The 22990-nt window shown below is 48.2% G+C and overlaps 5 protein-coding genes across 8 annotated transcripts; 3 read left to right on the forward strand and 2 right to left on the reverse strand.

The window, feature by feature from the left end:
* The first annotated feature begins 749 nt into the window (after nucleotides 1-749).
* On the forward strand, nucleotides 750-7204 carry LOC147041468 (uncharacterized). 3 transcript variants are annotated; one of them, XM_085939411.1, is made up of 10 exons: nucleotides 750-993; nucleotides 1403-1446; nucleotides 1524-2132; nucleotides 2248-3009; nucleotides 5766-5932; nucleotides 5995-6109; nucleotides 6204-6267; nucleotides 6342-6515; nucleotides 6579-6650; nucleotides 6994-7204. In XM_085939411.1, exons 2-10 carry the CDS (start codon nucleotides 1424-1426, stop codon nucleotides 7057-7059), a joined length of 2052 nt encoding a protein of 683 aa, XP_085795537.1. In that variant the 5' UTR covers nucleotides 750-993; nucleotides 1403-1423; the 3' UTR covers nucleotides 7060-7204. The 3 variants fall into 3 exon arrangements, with proteins under 3 accessions (XP_085795537.1, XP_085795538.1, XP_085795539.1); XM_085939412.1 differs by having other exon boundaries at nucleotides 5995-6094; XM_085939413.1 differs by having other exon boundaries at nucleotides 6579-6654; nucleotides 6994-7200.
* Nucleotides 6772-11138, reverse strand: lipib (lipase, member Ib). Of its 2 annotated transcripts, XM_085939415.1 has the most exons (10): nucleotides 10995-11138; nucleotides 9736-10133; nucleotides 9524-9632; nucleotides 9356-9457; nucleotides 8924-9013; nucleotides 8676-8843; nucleotides 8444-8533; nucleotides 8258-8366; nucleotides 7961-8134; nucleotides 6773-7891 (listed from the first exon to the last, which is right to left on the reverse strand). In XM_085939415.1, the coding sequence occupies exons 1-10, from the start codon at nucleotides 11044-11046 to the stop codon at nucleotides 7807-7809; spliced, it is 1377 nt and encodes a 458-aa protein (XP_085795541.1). In that variant the 5' UTR covers nucleotides 11047-11138; the 3' UTR covers nucleotides 6773-7806. The 2 variants fall into 2 exon arrangements, with proteins under 2 accessions (XP_085795540.1, XP_085795541.1); XM_085939414.1 differs by having other exon boundaries at nucleotides 6772-7891; nucleotides 9356-9632.
* A 2511-nt stretch (nucleotides 11139-13649) lies between these two features.
* Nucleotides 13650-16918, forward strand: LOC147041470 (delta-type opioid receptor-like). Its single transcript, XM_085939007.1, has 3 exons — nucleotides 13650-13909; nucleotides 15271-15623; nucleotides 15757-16918. The coding sequence occupies exons 1-3, from the start codon at nucleotides 13686-13688 to the stop codon at nucleotides 16293-16295; spliced, it is 1116 nt and encodes a 371-aa protein (XP_085795133.1). The 5' UTR covers nucleotides 13650-13685; the 3' UTR covers nucleotides 16296-16918.
* Nucleotides 16919-17140: 222 nt separating this feature from the next.
* On the forward strand, nucleotides 17141-19521 carry chmp5b (charged multivesicular body protein 5b). The gene is made up of 8 exons (XM_085939494.1): nucleotides 17141-17308; nucleotides 18063-18167; nucleotides 18238-18284; nucleotides 18375-18468; nucleotides 18534-18605; nucleotides 18679-18787; nucleotides 19116-19228; nucleotides 19309-19521. The coding sequence occupies exons 1-8, from the start codon at nucleotides 17240-17242 to the stop codon at nucleotides 19357-19359; spliced, it is 660 nt and encodes a 219-aa protein (XP_085795620.1). The 5' UTR covers nucleotides 17141-17239; the 3' UTR covers nucleotides 19360-19521.
* fastkd3 (FAST kinase domains 3) lies at nucleotides 19508-22954 on the reverse strand. Its single transcript, XM_085939493.1, has 9 exons — nucleotides 22660-22954; nucleotides 21831-22163; nucleotides 21484-21738; nucleotides 20562-21408; nucleotides 20388-20473; nucleotides 20144-20318; nucleotides 20013-20079; nucleotides 19830-19944; nucleotides 19508-19726 (listed from the first exon to the last, which is right to left on the reverse strand). Exons 2-9 carry the CDS (start codon nucleotides 22137-22139, stop codon nucleotides 19628-19630), a joined length of 1953 nt encoding a protein of 650 aa, XP_085795619.1. The 5' UTR covers nucleotides 22140-22163; nucleotides 22660-22954; the 3' UTR covers nucleotides 19508-19627.
* Nucleotides 22955-22990: the final 36 nt, after the last annotated feature.

Genomic DNA, 22990 nt, shown 5'->3' on the forward strand with positions numbered 1-22990 from the left:
TAGCTTTGGCTCCCCCGGACATTTTGCAGACCAGAGTCACTCAAAATGTCACTTTTGAGATGCACACTAGCCGCAAAAAAGTTTGAAACCATTTTTTTTTTTTTGCAAGTGTGTGTGTGTAGTTGTAAGGCACTGATTAACCACACTCGCTGCACTGTGTAGTATGCACTATTATTACTCGACTCCGCGCTACCCACTACCGACCCAAATATACCTCTTTCGTGGACACTGGTCACCTCTGAGGCCTTCAACCTCGAGCACCCCTCAAAGTAGCCACGTAGGAGTGAGTGAGGAGCGGACAAACATAGTTATACACTCTCTAGCTTTGCGCTGATTGTGGCTGCGAGGCCAACATAAAGTGTCTCATCTACTGGTCGAATATAGAATTGTACACGCCATGCATGGATTACTGCAAAATAGCATCAATAAACTTCATCAAGCTATCAAGTGTGTCTTTCTGTTGGCAATCATACAACAGAATAATTCAACAAAACAAACTCACAAAACAAACACACTTTACATGAATTGTGAGGACATGGAAACAAAGATAATTAATTCAATATACTGTATAATATTAACAAAATAGTAAAAGTTAAAAATAAATGAAAAGAATGTACAGGGCAAGAAAAAAAATGCTTTGAAAGAACTCAATCACCTGGATTTAAAAGTATTCACAGTTGAGGCTGACAATGTTGGCTGATACTCCATACCAGTTGGTGGCGCTAGTGGGCGTACGCGCCGTTTGACAACTACCTGTATACAAGAGAAAAAACGGAAACAGATCAAAAACACGTTCGTGCGTTCCGCCATTTTCCGCCAATTGGGGCAGGATAGTTGCTTTAAAGCAACTTTGGCGTTTACTTGTGTCAATAAATAGGGCTCAGACTCAAATAATCGAGTGTTGAATTTTCATTCGTGTGTACAAATCGCTATCTTAAACCGCGCTGGGGTTGCCACTGCGGCATTAAACGCAGGACGTCTCGGGAGTCGCAGGTAGGTACTTCAAAGGCCAGTTAGCATTAGCTCACGTGTTCATTTACGTGTTTCTGCCACCGCTTTGCATTTAATTCCTGGGGGTTGGAAAATATCTGAATATATTCCATGGGACAGGTCTTGTGGTATTTTCGATAGTGTGCGAAAGACGGAAGTTTTAGGGGGAGCGTTAACATTCGCTTGGATGCTAACTGGAGATCCGCTCCAAGCAGCGCACACTATTCACCGCGTGCAACATTAGTGAAACAGTTGTTTCAAATGACAGATGCTGTTTTTCTTAACTTTTAACACTTAACAATTTGAAAATTCCACTAACTCCTTCAACCAAGCTGTGACATTTCTGTCGTCAATGAAAAATGCGCAAAACCTCTATGTTGACTTTGTTCTAACTTTTTGTTGCTCTTCAAAGGCCGCCGGAACGTCTCGACAGATGTCGCCGTTGCAACAAAGCAGGTGCATGGAACGATAAGCGACAAGTGCCGTTGGTCAAAAACATTCCTTGTACTTATTGTGACTGCTCTGCTGTCTAGGAGAGTCCCGTGGGACGAACACGGACCCAACAGAGCTTCAGCGGGACACTACGGAAGACCTTTGGACTGGAGGCCCGTTGGCAGAAATGAAGAACGCAGGTTTGGTGAGGACATGTTCCCAGAAGCCCACAAGAGATCCTCTCCTCCACAGGATCACTTTTGGCGTCAGCGAAATCAGGAGGGCAATTTTCTGCGGAAGCCGTCACCTCGACGTGATTTCAAGGAGCACCGTGTCCCACGAAGCTCCCCCCACCGGGATGGCGGGTTCAATGCAGACAGACAAAGAAGAGGCTTCAGAGAAGACATTCAGAATGTTAACAGCAGAGCAAGGTCACAGTGTTCGCCGCCGAGGTTCCGTAGGGAACCGTTGCCGCTGCTGCCTCGCAGTCACTCGGACCACTCGCAGGAAGCCCCAGCCTGGAGGCGGGATGGGTGGCGGGGCCAGGGGCATTTGCGAGATGCCAGCCCCACTGTTCGATCCGAGGAGCAAAGAGGAAGCAGAAGAGAAGGGAATGTTGAAGGTCTGAATAGAAGCCGGCAAAGAGAGGATGATGTTCAGCCCCCCTTAAAGCAGCCGAGAAGAGAAATGGACGGCCACCATCACAGCGGGTAAAATCACAACAAAATCCAATTCCTCGTGAGCGACAAAGACTTTTGGATATTTTCGTCTTTCCTTCTGCTTGCTTATTCTTGCTGATGATGACGTGTCCTCTCGCTGTCACAGGTTCAGACGGGACAACAAGGATTTTGGGGATCGGTGCTATTCAGCTGCCGCCACAGTTGACAGAACCTTCCGCAGGCAGCCTCGCGACTCGGGAACGCCTCACTTCACTGAACACGGATTCCAAGGCATCCGCAAAGGACCGCGCCGGGAACACTTGGATAATGGTGGACAGCGCCATTTTCACTGGAGGCACCAACATGCCGATGCGGCGTGCTCCTCGCAGGAACAATTCTGGAATTCAAATAACGGGCCGGATGGCCGAGAAGATTCCAGAAAACGCCACTTTCCTGATAAATGGGGGGATGGCTCGGAAAGCAGGAGGAGCCCCCCGCCGCAAGAAGGGGCAAACTTTGCAAGATATGACAGACAAGACACCCCCACAAACAATAGAGGGAGAGGCGGTCTTCACCTCGCCAGAGGTAGGGTCAGTCACATGGGGAACCGGACAAACTTTCAGCAGTCCTCTCTGAGCTACCAAAACATTCCTCGTGAGGAGCCCAGAGCGGGATACAAATCCCAAAAGGAAACGAGTTACCCCAATGCTGAGGAGGTAGAGGAAGAACCCAGCTGGACGCAAGACGACAGACGCCCGAAGCAGGTCCGCCCTGCTAGTCTGGAGCGGGGCTTGCACGAGAGCGCTCCAGATGTGGACCAGCCCAGGCCGCACCTCTGGGAAGAATCAGAGTCCAAAAACATGACTGTGGTCACCAAGGAAACTCTCACCATCAAAGTGGACAGGAGCCGGCCCATCTTGCACACCAGGTAAAGTATTCCCTTGTTTTACCGAGAAGATAGAATAGCGCCGAGGGCAAGTTTTTCTGGCAAGTAGATGAGTGACTTGGACATCGGGAATGTGCGTCATGTGATAGAAGATTGAATGAAATTGGATCCGAAACATTTCAATAGGTCTTCGATATCCTTCGGGAGCAAACAAGAAATGCAATTGGAACGCAAACCTCACGTGGCCTGTTCTGATGTTTTTGGATTTGAAACGTAAAAGAGCATCTCATCCCATGCTCTGATGTCATCACATCTTCACTCGAGCTGCTTCACGACGCCACAGGAAGAGTTGGAATTTCGTGGAATGCTTTTGCTACAGGTTGCCAATGAAAGTTTTTTAGACAAGATGGATTCCGGATTGATGTGAGCCACTGCTGCACCTCTCTGCTGCATCGGCGCATTTCAAATGCGTTCACCTCGGAACAGCCACGAAATGACATGCCGATCCAGGAAACCTCTGGAGGACCATTTGAGAAGGAAGTATTTACTGGACACCAGGAATCAAGTGCAAGGTGAACATGACGGGGAAGAGAAGAAGTTAACCAACTTCCTAGAGGAAGGTACATTCCCACATCTTAGTTGGTGGACCTGCTATTCAGATGTTGGCTCGCTAATTTACTAAAACGTGGAACCTTCCTTCTCGGAATGGAGTTGAATAATCAGGATGACTTCTTGAAAGCCACTTTTGACCACGGCAGAGACCAGAAAGCCTTTTGCACACAAATAGCAAGAATTGGATCGGATGCCTTCAAAGAGGAAGTTGAGAAACACCATCATGTGACGGCAACATGTGGCCAATGACGGAGGAGCGGCCTTGAAGAGCAGAGGCAAACCTTTCTTGATTGTTTGAAAGAATTGTCACAAGGGCGCCGATGTTCAGCAGTCTAACACAAGATGGAGACATAGGAGCATTCTTCAAGTTGTCCTCATTTCAAGAAGTACTTGGATGTCCTTCTATCCAAACATGGATGTTGCTAACAGCTCAACGGATGAAGAGCGACAGTCTTCTTCCCTTCACACGACCATTTTCAGGATTCTTTAGGTCCAGCAACAGTTGCTCATGGAGGTCCTTCCAGACAAAAAGTAAAATAAAGCTGATGTTCAACTCGTTCACATCAAGGAGCCGAAGGAGAGCGGTCCACACAAGCCATCGTTGACACCGAGCAACATCGGCGTTTGCTGAAAGGAGCACTCAAACAATCATGGACCTCCATCCAAACCATTTCTTGTGGATGCTAACGAACAAATGAATGCATGTACAGCAACAGTAACGCAGCAATGGATGGACATTTTTGCATGCTGAGGAGACCACCTTGATAACAAAGGCGCTGCCGCGATGATCACGTGTATCCGTCCTTCAGTGTGACGAGCTGTCCTCTTTCAACGCCAGACGCGATGATCACGCGTATCCGTCCTTCAGTGTGACGAGCTGTCCTCTTTCAACGGCAGACGTGAAGAGTGTCCGACATTGTCAGACAGAACCATCGGGAGGAAGGACAAAAGGATCAAACAGTAGATTGTTACTTAACGAGTGAAGATGTGATGTGAGCACATACTGTCCATGAGATGCTCGTCGGGACAACGAGAAGAACGGACGTTACCGTAAAACCCGAAGATGGATGGCATTTCGGATCAGGTGATCTGCCGGACAAGCTTCAGGAGGACAAAAGCTGCAAGTAACATGTCAGTCAGATGAAGCTAGCCAGCAAAGGCGGGACAAGAGAAGGAAGTGACATCACACTTTGTACAAAACCACCTCAGGGAGTAATGAAGATAATCTGTACGCTTGGCTCGTCAGTCAGTCGGAACCCTCTGAAGGTACGAGAGCAAACGGGAGGAAGTGACATCACCACCAAGCTGTGATGTGAGATCTCAAACGTCAGGAGGACGTGACAGCGCTCACTTGACGTGTTTTCAGCTCAGGTTGCGCTGCCCGCCGCCTTGCGAAAACTGCAAGCCGGCCTGTCTCGCCACTTCCTGTGGACACGCCATGTTGCACGGGACGCTGTCATTGCGTGGCATGGCGTTTGTCTCACCAGCGTCACCTGAGCTCAGTTGTGCGTAGCGTAGCTAACGTAGCAGGCCCAAATTAAAAGACAGGTCAGGAACAGGTAAGTCACGTTTCTTCTTTGGTGTTACCACATTTCAACTTTGGATCTTTGTTTTCACTAGTGGACTTTGAAAATGCAGTCCACCCAGCTTTTAGAGATCTTGCCCAGAAGCAAATAGTCCAAATCCACAAGTGCCTCTCCCCCAAAGATTGTGCAACACTTCAACTTCTCTTCACGCTCTGCTAGCATATCCGCCCCAATCCTTGGTGACAGGTGAGCTGAAGCTTCTCCCTGCTGACGTGATTGAAAGGCGGCGTACACCTCAGAAAGCCAAGTTAGTTGTCACACTAACTTTTGGAATGTTGGAGGAAGCTGAAGAAAACCCACCTCAGCGATATGACTGACAGCTTGCACATTCCACACGGGGAAGTCCGAGACCAGATCCAAACTTTCAACCTCGGAACTGCCGGCTGGCCCCTGTTGCGATATTTTCTTTTGAAATTAACAACCTACAGGTGATTAGAACATGGCAAGCATGAAGGGCGACGCTGTGTGACAATCTCAGGAGTGGGCGTTTTGCCGCCATCTTGTGGCATCTGGCCAAAATCCAAAGTGCAAAAAACAAAGTTTTAGGATCCATGGAGCAAAGACCAAAATGATGAAACGCTGTCTTCATCTTCCCGCCAGCTCGCCGTGTTACTCTGCAGAGCGCCAGCTCTCCATGGACTTGGTTAATGTGGGTCGCCGGCGTCCGGATTCCCTCCCGAAGGCGCCGGGGGACGTGCCAGAAAGCAATGGCGCGCGCGGGGGAGCCTTTGCACAGGAAATCATCATGCTGGTGCACAATGTCAAAGGTCAGAATCACACATCCCGGAAGTCACAGGCCACGTCTTGACGGTTTGCGCGCGTGTCGCAGAGTTGTACTTCAAAGGCCACGGCATCACGTTGAACAAACGTTTCTCTGCGCCACAACGCGGCCGTGACCAGACGGTGACGGGGCTGACGCTGAACCAGAGGTTCTCATCGCCGCAGTACGTTTCTGTGATGTCGGATCAAAAGCAGTACGACACGTCACGTACGTGTGTCGATGCACCTCGCCGTGACCTTCGTCTTTGTCATCCTCAGCATGAACACGGCTCCGTCGCCCGGCAACATCCAGCCGCTCTTTCCCGCTTTGAGCGGCGCGCAGGTGAAGTCGACTTTCCGTCGGGACGCCGGCAGGCTCGGCCTTGACGCTCCGTGGCCATTTTGTGTCGTTTCCAGACGCCGCATGGCCCCGGTGACCTGAGACACGACCTTGAGAGGCGGCGTCAGAAGCGTCTGGAGGGCGTCACCGTCACTATCCCGGGAAGTGGCCCGCCCTCCCCCGTCAAAGTCCGCTGCGGCGCCCCCAATGTGATGCTTGAAGACGAGCGGGACTACAGGACAGGCAACGCGGTGAGTGCGCGGGATCCAGCCGGCGGGGGACCGCATTTAAGCCGGTGGTGTGTCTTCGTGCAGGGCCCCAGACGAGGAGGCGCATACGGGACTAACGCCGGCCCGATGTCCAGGTTCAAAAACCACAACAATGAGGCAGGTAAGCTTTATTTTTGTGTTTGTAGAGTGCGAGGAGGGAAAAAAAAAAAAAAGTCACCACCCTCGTCAAGGCTGCCACTGGGATGTCTTTCAGTCATGGCCAAATTGCATAATAGTATGTTTGAGATGTTCCCTCCTGCAGCTCAGCTGGTCTTTTTTAGACGGCTTGTGTAACAAGCGCATGGCTGGCTTTGACCTAAGACCCGCCGACCGCAGCGTCCAGCTTGTCCAATCCTGTTTCTGCTTCCCGCGCGGCTAAAAATCCGACGCCGCTGTGGTGATCCGCATTAGAGCTGCAGCCACTTGACTTGACCTCAATTTTCTTCTCCCCCCCTTGCAGGTCTCAGATGGTGATGCCCCCCGCTGCTTTCGCAGTGATTTGTCTTATAGTGAGTACAGTACGTAGGAGTTGTTGGACCTTAAGACGGCAATCGGGCCAAGGATGAAGTTCTCCGATCTTTGATTCCACATGTGAGATATGTGAGCAGATTAACTTTATTTCAATCTGTTGTGACGTGTTCTGTTGAAGCAAAATAAAAAAATTTAAAAAATCAAACTTCACCAACATCTTTTGTGTGTCGTTTGTAAACGTAAATATGAAACAGAAAAAGTGATAAAAGGCACACGCTAAATCCATCAAAGAAGTTTGAGCACAAATTGACACCGTGCCTACATGTCTGTACATGACAGTAAGAAGGCCTAATTTGACCTCAATCCCATCAAGGGCCAGATTATCGTCTGGCTCCAAACATGATGCCGAGTCATTCTGTCTCCCCATGAAACTTGCCTCACAATTTTTGGAGATCCCCCTCCAATTCGGGAGTCGATCCGATAGCTCGCCGGGCACAGGTACGTCAATGACCTTTGGCTTGTATCGCACTTTTCGCCGCCTTTTCATTCCCGTGACACACGACTATCCAGCAACAGCTTGTGTTGATTGTTTGCATAACTTGTCTCAAAGGCATCATGTGATAGCGTCGTTTCCAGGTAAGCTAACAGTTAACCTCACTTCTATTTTTTCTGCTTGTCTTTCTTGGCCATCTCCATGACGATTATTACAAAGTTCATTCTGGTCCGTGTGGTCGGTTTATCCGTCTGGATTATAGCTCCGCCCACTGCATGGGTTGTCATCGCGCCCGCCGAGCACGCTAAATCAGAGCCGAGAATTGCATGATGACGGCCGGAACGCCACCTCCGTGTTTTCCTCCATTAAGAGGTCAAAGCGGCACATCAGTGGCCTGTGCGGGAACAGGAAATACATGAGTGGTGCCACAGGTAATTGGTGTAACAATCACGGAGGTTCTGACCTTTGCGGGTGCTCCAGCGGCGTCAGTCGTATTTGCAGCAGTCTGATCTTGTAACGAGGCCCGATCACGTTTCCCGTGCTGATGCGCAGGGAGATCTTGTGCACGTGCGGCAGGTCCTCGTCAAACTGGGCCAGAAGACGTGTGGACGTGAATTGCTCAAAGCGAAGAAGCTTGCTGCACAAAAAACACGTTTGGTTGAACTAACGTCACAAGACTCTGAAGTAGTGAAGTAAATTGTTGGTGGAATAGAAATGTCAAAGAATGCATTGGCATGTATTTTGTGAGGAGACCACTCACTGGTCCACGCGGGCCTCTGTGACATTCCTGCCGCTATGCAGGCGGATGTAGACCACCCCCCAGCGGAGGTACTGGTTCCACGTCACCATGTCCACTCTGTAGTTCATCTCTGTCAACCCACAACATCCATTTTGTGGTTCCACATTTTTCTTTTGTTTGTTTTTTTTCCCTTACAGGCAGACTTACTCATGTAAGGGTGCGAGGCGGTGGTGCTGAAATACACTTTGGTCTGTCCCAGTTGCAGAAGACTTTCCCGCCACTGGATGACGTCATAGCCTGGACATGAGAGGATAAACGTCATCCACCAGGGGGAAAAATCTTTTTTTTTTTTTTACTTTGCCTTGAAAAAACGAAGACAAACACCGTTTTTTTTTTTTTTAACTTAATCTGACTTTTGGAACTTGTGTAGGGGTCTCACCAAGCTGTGGGCAGGAAGCGGGCTTGAAGGCTTCACACTGCAGGCAGCGTCCATCCAGGAAGTCGGCGTAGGAGGTGCACGGGTATGCCGTCAGGCTGCACGTACCGTTGAGGGCGCAAAGGTACAGGAACATGGAACGCTGGTGGTCGCACACAAAGTAAGACTTTCCTGTTGGCCGGGGGGGGGGGGGGGGTCTTGTGGTTATGTTGACCTCAGCAACACAAATACCAAAACGTCTTTATGTGTACCAGCAAAGATGGTTTTGGGGCAGCCGGGCTGGTCGGCCCCGCCGTTGGCGTAGAAGTCAACGTGACCGTGAGCACCCCGCAGGCCAAATGCTGCAATGTCATATTACATTCAGAGTTTACTTAGTTGTATTCATTTCACCTTTTTTGTCCTAAGATTATATTATTACAAAATGATATGAAATAAAATAATATAATGTAGTGTGGTATGTGAAATGATATTCCCATTGTACGTTTTAGTGTTTTTTGTTATGGTTTTAAATACATATTTCCAGTAGATCTTAGTGCTATCTGCCCTCTTGTGGCACAACAGTGAACTGCATGAAGGCAAGCTGATGATCATTAACACAAGAGTATAAAAGGAAAATAGATTCTTTTGGAAAGTATTGTTGCTGTAGCCTTAGAATAATAATATGAAAGTGTTCAAATGCTCACAGTCCATGTCTGTGTGCAGTACGTCCACAAACATGGCGTCGGAAGGGTCCAGCCTCTCGTCCGGCGTGGCGCTGTTGAAAAGAGGCCCGGCCGGGTCCAAACCTGGAGTGCAGTAGGTTTCACGCACAAGATGTTGTGGATGTTGAAGAACCCGGCAAAGATTAATACCTGTGATGCGCCCGATCTTTCCTTTCAGGTTGGCACCCACAAAGCCGGCAAGGTGCGCCCCCAGACTGACGCCAATGAGGTGCACCGAGTCCAGCGAGGCGCCTTCCTCCTGCGGAGCAAAAGCACCGATTTAACAAAGGCCACGTTTGACACCATCACACTTGATTGTCGTCATCAGAACCGAGAACCTTTATCTTGGCCCCCCCTCGTACCTGCATGCTTCCAATGAATGCCGTCAGGTTGTGAGCCGCCTCCCTGGTGTAGGCCACGGCGGTGAGGTAGTTGAGGTTGGCGGCCCCCCGGTTCCAATCCACCACGATGACATTGAGGTCCCGCCGCTCGGCCAGCAGGCGCACCAGGTGGTCGATCCACACGGGCGGCGCGCCGGTGGGCCGGTAGCCGTGGATGACGAAGGCGGTGGGACGGGAAAGGTTGAAAAGCGGCTCGGACGGGAAGCGCCGATGGTGCAGCTCGCGTCCGCACGTGGGGTTGGTGCGCGTGTACAGCAACAGGCGCACGTACAGGCTGGTGCCCAAGAAGCAATGGGATAGGTTGAGGTCCGTGAAGTTGTCACACGAGTCGTCACTTCCGCCGCCGCCTTCCTCAAAGCCTGGAGCAGCAACAGACAACATGCTTAAGAAGAACCGCAGACTTTTTTTTTTCTTTTTTGATAACACGGGACACGAAACAACCGCCGCAAGCGTCTACATTTCCACGGCTATTATTAACTTTTCAAAGAGCATTTCACTTTTCAAAGAGCTTTGGTTTATGGACACCCATGACTTTAAAATGAAAACAGGCTCCAGCACTGGCAAAGGGACTATCCAAAGGCCCGCAACAGAGTGATGTTTATTTTGTTTGTTTTGCTGAGCAGGTTGTTTTGTTTAGTATTTGATATGTCCTACATTAAAAGTATGTACATATTTGTACGTTGTGTTCTCTATTAAAAATAGTTACCCTGTATATTTTATTTTTGTAATATTGTATCTATATATTTTACATTCTTTCAACATGTGACATGATTAAAAACATTTGCACATTCATGTTTGTAATGGTTGGATAATATACATATATTTTTAATTTACATTCAATTTTCATAATTTTGGTAAATTGTAACAGCAAGAGATAGATGTAATTATATCCACAGCTAATATAAGTATGAGAGTGTTACTGAAACCTTTTTTTTTTTTTTTTTTTTAATCCCAAAACACTTGATGTAAAGTTTCACATCCTGGACCAACAAGATCACATTTTAAAGGTTTAAAAAAATAATATAATTTAATTTTGCAAAGGTTTGCTATGAACAATACATTTTAATAGCTACATTTGTTCAAATATATTTAGTATGTGTCTGACATCTTTCCGACGTCAAGGTTATGTAATGGGTTTAAATTTCGTCTAAAAAGTAAATGTCTCGCAAACCTTCATTTATAGCCGTCTAGTTGACAGAAAAATGTTAGGCCGAACTCACCTTGGCAAAGTAGCGCAAGTCCCAGCACGGCAAGTCGTCCGCAGAGCAACATTTAGGCGTCTCCCAGGCAATGACGAACGGACCAACTGACAGCGGCTTTCCCGAAAAGGCTCCGAGGATTTCATCCTAGTGGGAGGAACTCACATAAGAGTGGCAGGAAGGTCCACCAATCAGTCGCCTTGTCACTCAAATTCAGCCAGTAGGAGTGGCAGCCAGAACGTCGCTCACAGATACTCACTCACTCACTCACTCACTCACTCACTCACTCACTCACTCACTCACTCACTCACACACACCCTCACAAACATGCATGCATGCATGCTCACTCACTCACTCACTCACTCACTCACTCACTCACTCACTCACTCACTCACTCACTCACTCACTCACTCACTCACAAACATGCATGCATGCATGCTCACTCACTCACTCACTCACTCACTCACTCACTCACTCACTCACTCACTCACTCACTCACTCACTCACTCACTCACTCACTCACACAGAAAAATGAAAGTAGCACAGGTTTGTCATTTTTCCACGACAGGTGCATTGAGCCTGGAGTGTCAAAACACTTTTTTTCCTCTTTCATATGAGTCAACCTTGAGTTGTTGTGATCCAAGCGTGTTTTACTGCGGCACATTAATAATAAAAAAAAAGAAGCAAACCAGTAAAAGCTTTGATTGATGTCAAGGGAAGAAATGACAAATTCCCGTGTGGGTTCTGCTTTGAAGCCACATTAAAAGGAGCCATAAGCAAAAAAAATCACTCCTGGGATTGGTTGACGTCAGCCTGATTCCTTTTCACCAATCCCCATGAAGCTACGTTTGGCTTTCACATGCAAAACGAGGACATGGCCACAACCTGTCCCGCAGAAAGCCAGCTAAAATTGAGCCACAGCGGTCGTCACCAAAGATTGACGTGGATTGATGAGTCTATTTGCTATGCAAAAGCCATGGAAGAAGTTGGTCACATGGCCTGTTGGTCACCATGGCGACAGGCTCTAGACATAATCTGGATAATCCCTTATCTTGGTTCATCTGATATTGTTAAGACTAAAACAGGGGAACACATTATTTTGGCATCTAGTGACACACACACACCTCGGACCGTTGACGTGATGGCATACATCATGTAAACACGAAGCATTCCTTGGAGAACAATCCATTGGAGCGCTCGGGGATGGCCACAGGGGACACGTGATTTTGCCCGATCGTAATTCTTTTGCAGCGGTCGGCCTCTCGTGTCTTGAAACTTTCATTTCGCACATGTAACCCAAAGCCCAAAGCAATCAAATGTGGATCATCAGCCTTTGACATCGCACCTCATGGCAACTGTGACCTCCTGCCCCCTTTTGCAATTCAAACCATCTGCAGACAGGTCAGCATGGCAAAGGAGGAATCTATTCTCAGTTGCCTCACCTGGACAAATCAAGTTATGATCAAATGATTAAATGAAACTGCTCATCATCCTATTTTTACAAGCCGCAAGACTCGTCAAGTCACGTCTACCTCAATTGGATAAAAGCAAACAGACCCTTTGTGAAGTTGATTCTAAAACTGCTGAGTGACAAGTCAAATGAGACTCAAAGAGTGGGAAAAATCTATGATTGTTCTTTGTACAAATGGAGTAATTGTGAAATCCATTTTCATGTTTTGAAATGTGACGGCAGGCGAGATGGAGACATTAGAGTACATTAGCGTGCTCATCTCAAACCAGCGGCAGCCGCCTGCTTTGCTTGCTGGCTCGCTCCTTACTCGGCTTTGGCTTTTAAAAGCTGATCATGTATGGAGATGCTTCATTAAGTGCCTTGTGGCAAAATGTCAAATCTCCTGAGGAGCAAGCCAAATTGCACTTTCTAGCACCAAATTGGCCTTTGCTTGCTGCATCCCTCAGAAAGGCAATCTTCTTGGAAGGAAATGAAGAATAAAGCACACACACACACACACATCTGTGTCACAACGCACATACACACCGCGCCATTCAAACATTTTCCATTTAGAAACACCCATTAAAAGAAAAAAAAAAGAAACGCTGCATGAAGCCAACATTTTGAACAACATAGAAATACAGTTGTTAGGGAGGCCGACATGTTCATCAAAATAACGAGGTTTCATTCCCAGAATGGATATTACTGGAAGCAACTCTAACAGTTTGCATATTACATCAATATTGAAAATAAAAACTTGACTGAAATAATGTTTATTAGAAATGCCTACTGTGACATCATCACTGACAAAAAAAAACAACAACCCTAACTTAAAAGTACTCGCTCTGGTCATGGCCTGTCACCTAGTGGACAGAGGTTCCATTTCTGGTTCTGTGGTTATGGCACATGTCTCCTCACCTGAAAAGCCAAAGAAAAAGAAAAACACGTGCTTACTATGCAGACATCTTGTAAGTTTTGGAGCGAACAATTTGGTGTGTGTGTGGGCGGTGGGGTCAATTGCACGTTTTCTGGTTATCATCACAATTATCAATCATTTGACATGCGCACGCAGTAGAAGTCTTGCAAAGAAGAAGAGGATGTTTTGGTTTCCTCGCAGCGTCAGTCATGAGCAAGTGTATCCTATAAAGACGCGCGTCGTTCACGCGCCACACGTTGACGCGCGCGACCAGTGTGTAGCGCTCGGGCACGCGCCCTCCGCCCCTCTTTCCAAAGTTTGCTGCGAACAGCAAGTGGAAGCGATCATGGAAAGCGCTGGTCCGGCCGAGATGTTTTGGGAGGGATCGGATGAAGACGCGTCAAGCGGTAACGCTTCGGCGTGGAGTCGCAACGGCAGTGTGGATGACCAAGGCTGGGAGCAGGACCAAGATGCCTTGTCACCCATTATACCCATCATCACCGCCGTCTACTCGCTCGTCTTTGTGGTGGGATTGCTGGGCAACTCCCTGGTCATGTATGTCATCGTCCGGTAAGGTGCCACACGAAAAAAAAAAAGCCACAGCTGTCTCCAAGAATTAGCGTGGAGCTCTAATGGGGACAATGTCATGACGCGCGTCGGGGTGCTACACGTGTAGTAATAATAAATACTGATGATCAACAACAACAATAATAATAAGTTCCTGAATCCAAAAGAAGCTTGCAGTTGATTTCACGACTTGGCGTACCTAATCAAGTGAGCGTTCCTTCGAGCCTGGGGTGTGTGTGGAGTTTCACTTTCATCGTGTCATTAATTCGGCATATGCGTGACATGCTGCAATCGATTGCTCGAGGTTGATATGTGGGGTCCACAAGCTGACTTTATGAATCCCCTCGAGAAGTGGCCCCACCGAAGCAATAACAGCACTTTCATAAATCACAGCCTCCCAGCAGCCTGGTCAACGTGATATTAATGATAGCTCCGGGGGGGGGGCACATTGGCTCTTTATTTACGACACACGGAGGCGGCAAATCCACCCTGATGTTCCGGTTGAAAAAAAAAAAAAAAAAAAAAAAAGATGCAGCAGATAGCAAGCGGGTGGCATCAAATCAAAAAGTGACGCTCGAAGAGGAGCGCTCTATTCAAACGAGCGCCTTCCAATCGATGCCTTTATATTAAACATTGATTACTCGACGTTTTTGTATTGCCCTGATTGCTGACATTGTCCCGCTTCGAGCGAGCGTTTACTTTGCTACACTGGATTGAACCAATTAAACTGGACTATTAGTGCTATTAACTGTACAAGCGGTTTGGGTCAACACTTAAGTGGAAAGAGACGTCAACAACTGTGTCGCACTGCTGTGACTGCTGCTAAATAAACAAGGCCAGTTTGCAAAGACTGACTGGTGACTGATTCAAGTTAGCAAACTCTCCGGGAAACTTAACAGACTCCATCAAGTGTTCCAAATGTGTAAATACGACACAGCCGTAAGCTCGGACCAACTATTTTATTGATGACTCGGCTGCCGCTTTTGGTCGCACTAATTAAACAAAAGCCGCCCGGAGCCTGCAAGACGTCGAGATCAATAATGTAACCGTAGCATTACGCCATTAAGCTGAATAATATAGTTTGGCTTCATGAGAAAGTAAAAGGTCATTTTGAAGTCCGTTTGCTGTCAAGGCGGGGCACACAACAGTAAAACAAGACAAAAGGGAAGAAAAAGTAGGAGACCGCAGTCCCATGAGAAAAAACTAATTACTTAGTGCGATTACGCTTCCCTCATTTAATGAAGTGGAGAAACGGGCCTCGTCCGATGCATAACAATGAAGCCCGGAAGCATAAAGCCAGCTGCTGTTTGATTCATGCGGCCGAGCTCGCTCTGGGCGCTTTGCAACTCTCCGTGTCGTCGCAGGTACACCAAGATGAAAACGGCCACCAATATCTACATCTTCAACCTGGCCCTGGCCGACGCCCTGGTCACCACCACCATGCCCTTCCAGAGCACCGACTATCTCCTCAACACGTGGCCGTTCGGCCAGGTGCTGTGCAAGGTCTTCATTGCCATCGACTACTACAACATGTTCACCAGCATCTTCACGCTCACCATGATGAGCGTGGACCGCTACGTGGCCGTGTGCCACCCGGTCAAGGCGCTGGACTTCCGGACCCCAGTCAAGGCCAAAATCATCAACGTGTGCATCTGGATCCTGTCCTCGGCCGCCGGCATTCCCGCTTTTGTCCTGGGCGGTACGCAGACAAACCTCGGTGAGCTCTCTGACACCTTTCTGAGTTTGGTTGCTTTATAGTCCGGGAATCGAATCCTGGCCTGATCCGGTTGGTAGTCCAGGTTATCGATTGCTTCACGTTCCGGGTGGGTTTATGCCGTTGTCCCTTGCAGGCATCACCGAGTGCACCTTACAGTTCCCGGAGCCGTACGTGTACTGGGACACGCTGATGAAAATGTGCGTGTTTGTCTTCGCCTTTGTGGTGCCGGTCCTGATCATCACCGTGTGCTACTCCCTGATGCTCCTCCGCCTCAAGAGCGTGCGCATGCTGTCCGGCTCGCGGGTGAAGGACCGCAACCTGCGGCGCATCACCCGGCTGGTGGTGGTGGTGGTGTCCGTCTTCGTGGTGTGCTGGACCCCCATCCACATATTTATTCTGGTCAAGGCGCTGGCCAGCGTGCCCGAGACCACCGCCATCATGGCCGTCTACTTCTTTTGCGTGGCGCTGGGCTACACCAACAGTAGCCTCAATCCCATCCTCTACGCCTTCCTGGATGAAAATTTTAAGCGCTGCTTCAAGGACTTCTGCGTCTCAGCTAGGCGAAGGCAGCAGAAGGCGTCCAGGAGCAGGAAGGAGGCAGCGGCACAGGAGGCCGTGGGCGAGGCCGCCGTGCCCCTCCGCAACCCGGATGAGAACAGTAAGGCCACATGACTAGCTCTGGAACTGTCTTCGTTTTCCCACATGGGAAAAGAGGAGTCCCGGGACTTGGGTGTCACTCACGTCACCACAGCCATGTAGACACTGTCATGGTGGCAAAAGAGGATTTGAGTTGTTGGACTCACTTTCAAGACAGCAGATTGAGACAGACAGGAGTATTTTGGGGACGAGATGAATGGGGACCTTTATGAACAGGAATCTCGAGAGCATGTTGGAACAGAAATTTGACGGAAGGCTTTTTCTCACCCACTAGAGGACTTGACAGAATAATCCCGCCACGTGCGACACAATAATCCTATTGAAATGTTCAAATATGACAAAGCCTGCATATTATCAATCTGTATGTAACGGTAACGTGATTGTGATTTGTTTGAGACTGTTCTTGTAGCATGTCACGCTTATTCCATCGGCGGCCTAAATGCATGATCGGCACTTTTGTTGTAAATGAGTGTGAATGAAGAGCATTATATGTTTCACTGCTATTTTTAAACTTTCTGACAACAAAAATAACTTCTGAGACTTAGGTTATTTTGGGCTATGTCTGTCATTTTACCACCGTCCTACTTATGTTTGTTCACCCATAGCTGTACATTGCCTTCGTTTGTATAAGACATTAAATAAAGTTTAAAGACGACATATGGATGGCTATTAAATAATTATTTTTCATATAATAGTGCCAGTCTGCCAATTAACGGCGAGTAAAATCTGCCTATCTCTGAAAATGAGTTGGTCAGCAAGTCATGGAGTCAGTAGCGCCTCTTTGTGGCCAAAAGCGTCTATTACAAGTGACAAATCTAAATCTTCCACGGGCGTGGTTTTGGTGACATAGATAAATGACGTCATCGTCGACACTTCCGGGTGTTTCGAGGCTGGTAGAATAGACAGACGGCGAAAAAAAACTTACGCTCAGCCTAAGTTTGTTTGTTTTTTCCATTAAAATGAATCGTATTTTTGGTAAGGGGAAACCCAAAGGTCCGCCACCGAACCTTACGGACTGCATAGGAACCGTAAGTACATTTTTTTTTAAACATTCATTTGTTTTTTTTTTCCTCCTACCTCCAAGTAAACAAAAGACCAGCCCTGCCGGAGAGGCTAATTTAGTGTGGCCTAACAATTGACAAGTTTTCTCGGAAGTCGGAAACAAAAACGTGCTTTATTTCGCCTTGCTAAACTTGTAGTGTTGCCTTCAAATGAATTTTGAACCAAATGATTAATATTGATGCGTGGCGAAACCCGACGCGGTGTTGTCATGTCACGGGTTAAAAAAAAAACATTTAAACCGTGATTCAGCGCCAGTTGTCTCGTTCAAAATATTTTGACTGCCATAAATAATAAGCCGCGATCAAAATTATTTAGTTTTTAGTGAGATAGAGCGGACCGGTATGAACCGGTTCTACAGGTTTGCAGGTGACTTGAGAGGAAGAGATTATTTTTAGCCAGCAGTGTACATACATTTAGATATGAAACTGTAAAATAAAAAGAATATTTAGTGTAGTAAACGATGTTAGTTTGTAAGAGGAAAAAAAGTGTCACGTTTAAAAAGTTGAACCCATCAGTGTGAATAAATGGAATCAAGGAAATCTTTTGAGCTGCCTTTTTCTGAAAATATGTCTGAGTTTGACCCAATTGTGACGTCAGTGTGGCTAATTGACATTCCACGCTCATTCATGACTCGTTTTGTAAATACACATTGGCTCCGTCAGATTTGCTGGTAAGAACAGCTTTTGATTGGTTGGAAAATATGCATTGTGACTTGAAAAGGTGGATTCCCGTTCGGAGTCTGTGGACAAGAAAATTGCCAGATTGGATGCCGAGCTTGTCAAGTACAAGGAACAGATGAAGAAGATGCGAGACGGACCGTCAAAGGTGAAACTGCAAACACCATCCAATGTCTGTTTGGTTTACTGACCATGTTCTTCTGTGCCCTTGCCATTAGAACATGGTCAAACAAAAGGCCATGAGGATCCTGAAGCAGAAGCGAATGCAAGTGTCCTTTTCGCTATTATAAAATGTTCTATTCTATTCCCCCCCCCCCCCCCAACTTTAGTCCAACTAGAATTGTTGCCATTGCAGGTACGAGGGCCAACGAGACAACCTCATGCAGCAGTCGTTTAACATGGAACAAGCCAACTACACCATTCAAACCCTTCAAGACACTAAAACCACAGTAAGCCCACTTGACGCCCTAAAATGTGAATGTTGAATGTTTACGAATGTGTGGTTTTGCTTCAGGTGGATGCCATGAAGGGCGGCCTGAAAGACATGAAGAAAGCGTACAAGCAAGTCAAACTCGATCAAATTGAGGTACTTTTACATTTTATTTCCCCTCCCGCCGATAACGACGAGCAGAAGCTAAGCTTTTCATTTCCTGTCCAAGAACATTCAAGATCAGCTGGAAGACATGATGGAAGATGCCAACGAGATCCAGGAGTCGCTTAGCCGTAGCTACGGAACTCCCGAGATCGACGAGGACGACTTGGAGGCGGGTCGGTTGCAAAAAAATCCTTTGTTTTGAACACTGTTTTTGTTGTTATTTAATAATTGTGTTATTTAAACATTATGATTCCATTTGCAGTTAAATTGCAAACTCTGCTTCTTTGTACATACTGAACATTTTTTTAGTATTTAAGTGCTGAAATGAAAAACTAGTTTTTGTTTTTAATAACTGCACTTAATTTATAGAATAACTTTATCGAATAAAGTAAAAGTGCTCACCCTGCGAAGTTGGGAACGTCAGGGCGTGCCGTCATGTGACGTGGTGGCAAGTCCATTCCGATGCAGGGGTGCCGTTAACCATCTTTGTGCGTTCGGCAGAGCTGAGCGCCCTGGGAGACGAGTTCCTGATGGACGAGGACAGCTCCTACTTGGACGAGGCGTCTACGGCGCCGGCCATCCCCGAAGGACTCCCTGGCTCAAAGTCTATCAGGGTAGGATGTCATAAAGATTCCAACTCTTGCTTTTCTTTCCGCTGCTCCCATTCATGCCGCTTTGCTTTCTTTTCCTACAGGAGGGCGTTTTGGTGGACGAGTTTGGTCTTCCTCAAATTCCCGCCACATAAACAGACGTTTGTTTCCATGCCTCTCACCCCTCTCCTCTATTTATCCGAGTGACACTCCTTGCCTTAGACTAACCAAAATGATCAAATTGCTTTCTCATTCATCTTTATGATTGTTCTATTAATTGAAGGTGGAACTCACAATAAATGGTATTTTTCAAACAACGCTGCATATAATGCAACACGTGTGATGTTTAATTGACATTTTTTTTTTTTTTACACTCATCCTTTATAATTACAAAGCTCAAATATCAACATTTGGAGTCATTTATCACCAAATGAGTCTGTAGCTGTGAGGGAAGATCTTCTGGTGGAGGTAATTGCTGACAGCGGCCTTGCTGTGCAATTGCTCAAATTCATAGAAGGGGATCTGTAGCGTAGAAGCACGGCGTCAATAAAGAAACCCATTGAATTTTCATCCTGAAAAAGACCAGTGGGGAAAAAAAAGCCCACCTGGGGAAAAAAAAGCCCACCTGGACAACTTGGTATCCCAGGAGCTGGAGGTGGCGCTGCTTGATGCTCTCACTACCGAGGAGCCGTCTGGCGTTGGTGCAGAAGCGCCGCTGGCCGTCGATGCACAGCGCTATCCTGAGGAAAAGGGTGAGTGTGAATTTCAGGCAGGCCTTTATTTGTTGGAGGTGGGGGTTTTTACACACCGTTTGAAGACATCCTGATGGCTGGCAGGCAGCACGTATCCTTCCTCGTCCAGCTTGATCTCCACATCTGCACACAAAATAGCGCATCAAGGCACGTCACGGGATCGCTCCGGCGTCCAATTCTACTTTACCCAGCGTGTAGCAGTAAGGCGTCAAAACCTTAGAGGCAAAGTAGGACCGCGCGCCAAAGAGCTCCACCAGGCCCGACTTGACCGAGTTGTCTAGCTGCGGCTCCACCGCCGTCTCCAGGGAGCGTCCCGCCATCAGGAAGGACTTGACGCGGTATTTGGGGAGGAGACGAGGGCCCTGAGAAGACGGCGTAATATTGAGTTAATATCGACAAACGAGATGAAATGACATCTCAAACCCGTTGACCTCATAGAAGGGACACTCCAATTTCACCGTCATGTAGAGTTGAGTCAGCTGCGCCAGGACAAAATGGTCCATCCCGTTCTTTTCCTCTGAAACAGGTCAAAGGGGCATCAGATATTGTTTGGGGCACGATAACATTTGTCTTCCCTTGAACAGGGAAACTTGAGGAGTGGTCACCTTGGAGCTGCTGCAAGAAGAAGCCGCTGAAGACCTTGGAAACAAAGTTGACAGGAAACCTCTCCACCAGGATGCACGAGTGCAGAAGGCTCAGGAGCGTGCGGGGCTGAAACTGTGAGAATCGCGTGCGTAGGATGCTCTCCACCTTCCTGAAGAGCTCGCCGGCGTTAGGCGGCAGGTAGGCCAGCTTCCCCAAGGGCGCCATCTGCCGCGCTATCTGCCCCGTGCTGTAGCCATCCGCTCGGTACACGAAGCTCTCGGCCACGGCGTCCAGCACAGCCGGCGACAGGATGTTCCTGCGGCTCAAGAACTGCGTCGCCTTGGTAAGCGTCTCTGGGTGGCACGTGAAGGCGGAGGCGGACACGCGACGCTCCAGCGCCTCCACCAGGTAGCGGTCGCTATGTCCAAAGTGCATGAGGGCGGCGAGGACGGCGGCCAGCTGCTCGTCAGAGAAGTGGGGCACGTGGCGCGCGGCCCGTTTGCACAACTGGATCACCAGCGGCGTGGCCTGGGTTTGGTCCAGGTCCTTCAGGGTGCCCAGCAGCCCGCTGACACCCACCTCGTCCATGAAGGGCGCCACCGTCACGGCGTGAGCGTGCATGGCATTCAGGAGGTCTCTGTATTTGCCGCCGAGTGCTACGCCGACTCGCAGAAGCTGGTACACGGCCACGAGTTCGTCTAAGCTCCACTGTGAGGGTGCCGCCTTCTGGATTTGTGCCATGACCTCCGCCAGCATGGCGCCCCCAAATCCCTCTATGGCCAGCGCCGCCCGGCCCAGTGTGCACAGCTGGCTCACGCTTAGGTCGCCGCCCTCCAGCCTCTCCTGGCTCTCCGACAACAGACGCACCTAAAAGGAGAGACATTTAGAGTCAACTTTGAAAGCTCCTGTTTGATCCCCATTTCCAACTTTGTAAATAGTTACCATCAAGGTGCTCCAGGGGTCGACGTAGAGACGCGTGCATGCCAGAAGAGCCGACACCAAAGCGGAATCGGACAAAAGGCGAGAGTCGCACTCAAGCTGCAGGCACAGGGCTCGAACGGTGTGGTTCTCCAGAACCGAGGGGTTACGCAGGCAGGGGTTATCGCCCTCCTCCCGCTCCAGGTCGGCCAGGCGGTGGAGTGCGGCGGCCGCTGCGCCATCTGACACTGCCGTCGATGAGCGCAGCACCTTGAAAACCTTCACAGAAAAACAAAACGGCAATTGCTCATTTATGATACTTCATTTTGAAATGTGAATCGTATGTCGTTAGATCCGCCGACATCAAACACCTGGGATGAAGATGAGCAGTCGTTCAAACGCTTGCGGAAGTCCCCTTCGTCTTTGTCGGAGGGACCGTGTCGCTGGGTCAGACGGAACCGAGGTGCAGAGTCCCCGAGTGTTCCCACAAAAGATGGCTCCCGGACCATGGCGGTCAAGCTCCTGGTGCCTCGCGATGGCTGGAGCCGGCGGCAGCCGCCTGTGAGGATGCAACGCCCCACCGATGCGTGTAGGCAGGCTACGCACACGGGCCAGCCTGCCGGGAAAACGGAACTGAGATGAACTCTTACTGGAAGTCTTTGGACCAGCTTCAATGCCATGACCTCAGTCCCAATATCGTCTCGCTAGAACACACAAACATAAAACAAGTGGGATGAAGTTAAACCAACAAATCCACGCCAGCGCTTTCAAATGCACATTTATGAACACAAACACTTCCAAGCAAAAAAACCTAAGAAAAATATTGTGCAGATTTCTCAGTTCCAGAATAATTGGAACAGTTGGTAACTACTGATCCAAATGAAGCTCCTCTACCTCAAGTCACTTTTTAAATTATTAATGCCATTACTGCTTTGATTCGTACTCTCGCTGTAATTGGAATCAGTGCACGGCGTCTAGCGACCATGAATATACGTAGAATTAAAAACCAAATTTCCCAGGGACCCAAAAAGTTTGCGAACCGCTGTCATGAGCAACCTTCAGGTACGCTAATAGCAATTTAGCAGCTAGCCTGGCGGCTTCAAGGAAAAGTGGCAAACTCCTAGTGGATGTCAAGCACTTTAACCCTCTGACAAAAATGGTTAAGGAACAATAAATGTTTACTAGCAGCTCAATACATACCTAGGCTGTCCTGTCGCTGGGGACAAAAGGAGAAGACGAAGGGAACCCGGCTGAATTCGTCTCGTAACGTGGTTCCGTAACAGTGCTTGATGCATTCACGGGATGTTCGTTTTTCTGACAATTGAGCTGGTTTCCAGTAGCTACATGGCAGTCGGTCACCAAAATAAAAATGTACCCAAATGTAACCGTTTCAAATCAAATCATACATTAAATAGAGGCGGCTAAATTGAGTTTTTTTAAAAAACGTAAACAGTAACCAAGTCTTCCCTCAGAACTTCGAACGCACCTTCTTGTATGAAAACGTTTCACCGCTAGAGGGCGATAAAAGAGA

This window comes from Syngnathus leptorhynchus, chromosome 19 (assembly GCF_054491065.1).
Source record: "Syngnathus leptorhynchus isolate UIUO chromosome 19, UIUO_Slep, whole genome shotgun sequence".
In the NCBI taxonomy this organism is placed as follows: domain Eukaryota; kingdom Metazoa; phylum Chordata; class Actinopteri; order Syngnathiformes; family Syngnathidae; genus Syngnathus; species Syngnathus leptorhynchus.

What these genes read in the sequence shown, in the direction of transcription:
- LOC147041468 (XM_085939411.1), top strand. Translation starts at nt 1,424, where the DNA reads ATGTCGCCGTTGCAACAAAGCAG. An exon ending in GCTGGTGCACAATGTCAAAG is followed by an intron (nt 5,933 to 5,994) that starts GTCAGAATCACA and finishes CGCGTGTCGCAG; the next exon opens with AGTTGTACTTCAAAGGCCAC. An exon ending in CAGAGGTTCTCATCGCCGCA is followed by an intron (nt 6,110 to 6,203) that starts GTACGTTTCTGT and finishes TGTCATCCTCAG; the next exon opens with CATGAACACGGCTCCGTCGC.
- lipib (XM_085939414.1), bottom strand. Translation starts at nt 11,046, where the DNA reads ATGTTGCTCTGCGGACGACTTGCCGTGCTGGGACTTGCGCTACTTTGC. An exon ending in CATTCATTGGAAGCATGCAG is followed by an intron (nt 9,633 to 9,735) that starts GTACGAGGGGGG and finishes TTTGCTCCGCAG; the next exon opens with GAGGAAGGCGCCTCGCTGGA. An exon ending in CCGCTGGAGCACCCGCAAAG is followed by an intron (nt 7,892 to 7,960) that starts GTCAGAACCTCC and finishes GTTCCCGCACAG; the next exon opens with GCCACTGATGTGCCGCTTTG.
- LOC147041470 (XM_085939007.1), top strand. Translation starts at nt 13,686, where the DNA reads ATGGAAAGCGCTGGTCCGGCCGAGATGTTTTGGGAGGGATCGGATGAA. An exon ending in GTCATGTATGTCATCGTCCG is followed by an intron (nt 13,910 to 15,270) that starts GTAAGGTGCCAC and finishes GTGTCGTCGCAG; the next exon opens with GTACACCAAGATGAAAACGG. An exon ending in CGGTACGCAGACAAACCTCG is followed by an intron (nt 15,624 to 15,756) that starts GTGAGCTCTCTG and finishes TGTCCCTTGCAG; the next exon opens with GCATCACCGAGTGCACCTTA.
- chmp5b (XM_085939494.1), top strand. Translation starts at nt 17,240, where the DNA reads ATGAATCGTATTTTTGGTAAGGGGAAACCCAAAGGTCCGCCACCGAAC. An exon ending in TTACGGACTGCATAGGAACC is followed by an intron (nt 17,309 to 18,062) that starts GTAAGTACATTT and finishes TGACTTGAAAAG; the next exon opens with GTGGATTCCCGTTCGGAGTC. An exon ending in TCAAACTCGATCAAATTGAG is followed by an intron (nt 18,606 to 18,678) that starts GTACTTTTACAT and finishes TTCCTGTCCAAG; the next exon opens with AACATTCAAGATCAGCTGGA.
- fastkd3 (XM_085939493.1), bottom strand. Translation starts at nt 22,139, where the DNA reads ATGGCATTGAAGCTGGTCCAAAGACTTCCAGTAAGAGTTCATCTCAGT. An exon ending in TGGAGTGTCCCTTCTATGAG is followed by an intron (nt 20,319 to 20,387) that starts GTCAACGGGTTT and finishes CCGTCTTCTCAG; the next exon opens with GGCCCTCGTCTCCTCCCCAA. An exon ending in TGGGATACCAAGTTGTCCAG is followed by an intron (nt 19,727 to 19,829) that starts GTGGGCTTTTTT and finishes TCTACGCTACAG; the next exon opens with ATCCCCTTCTATGAATTTGA.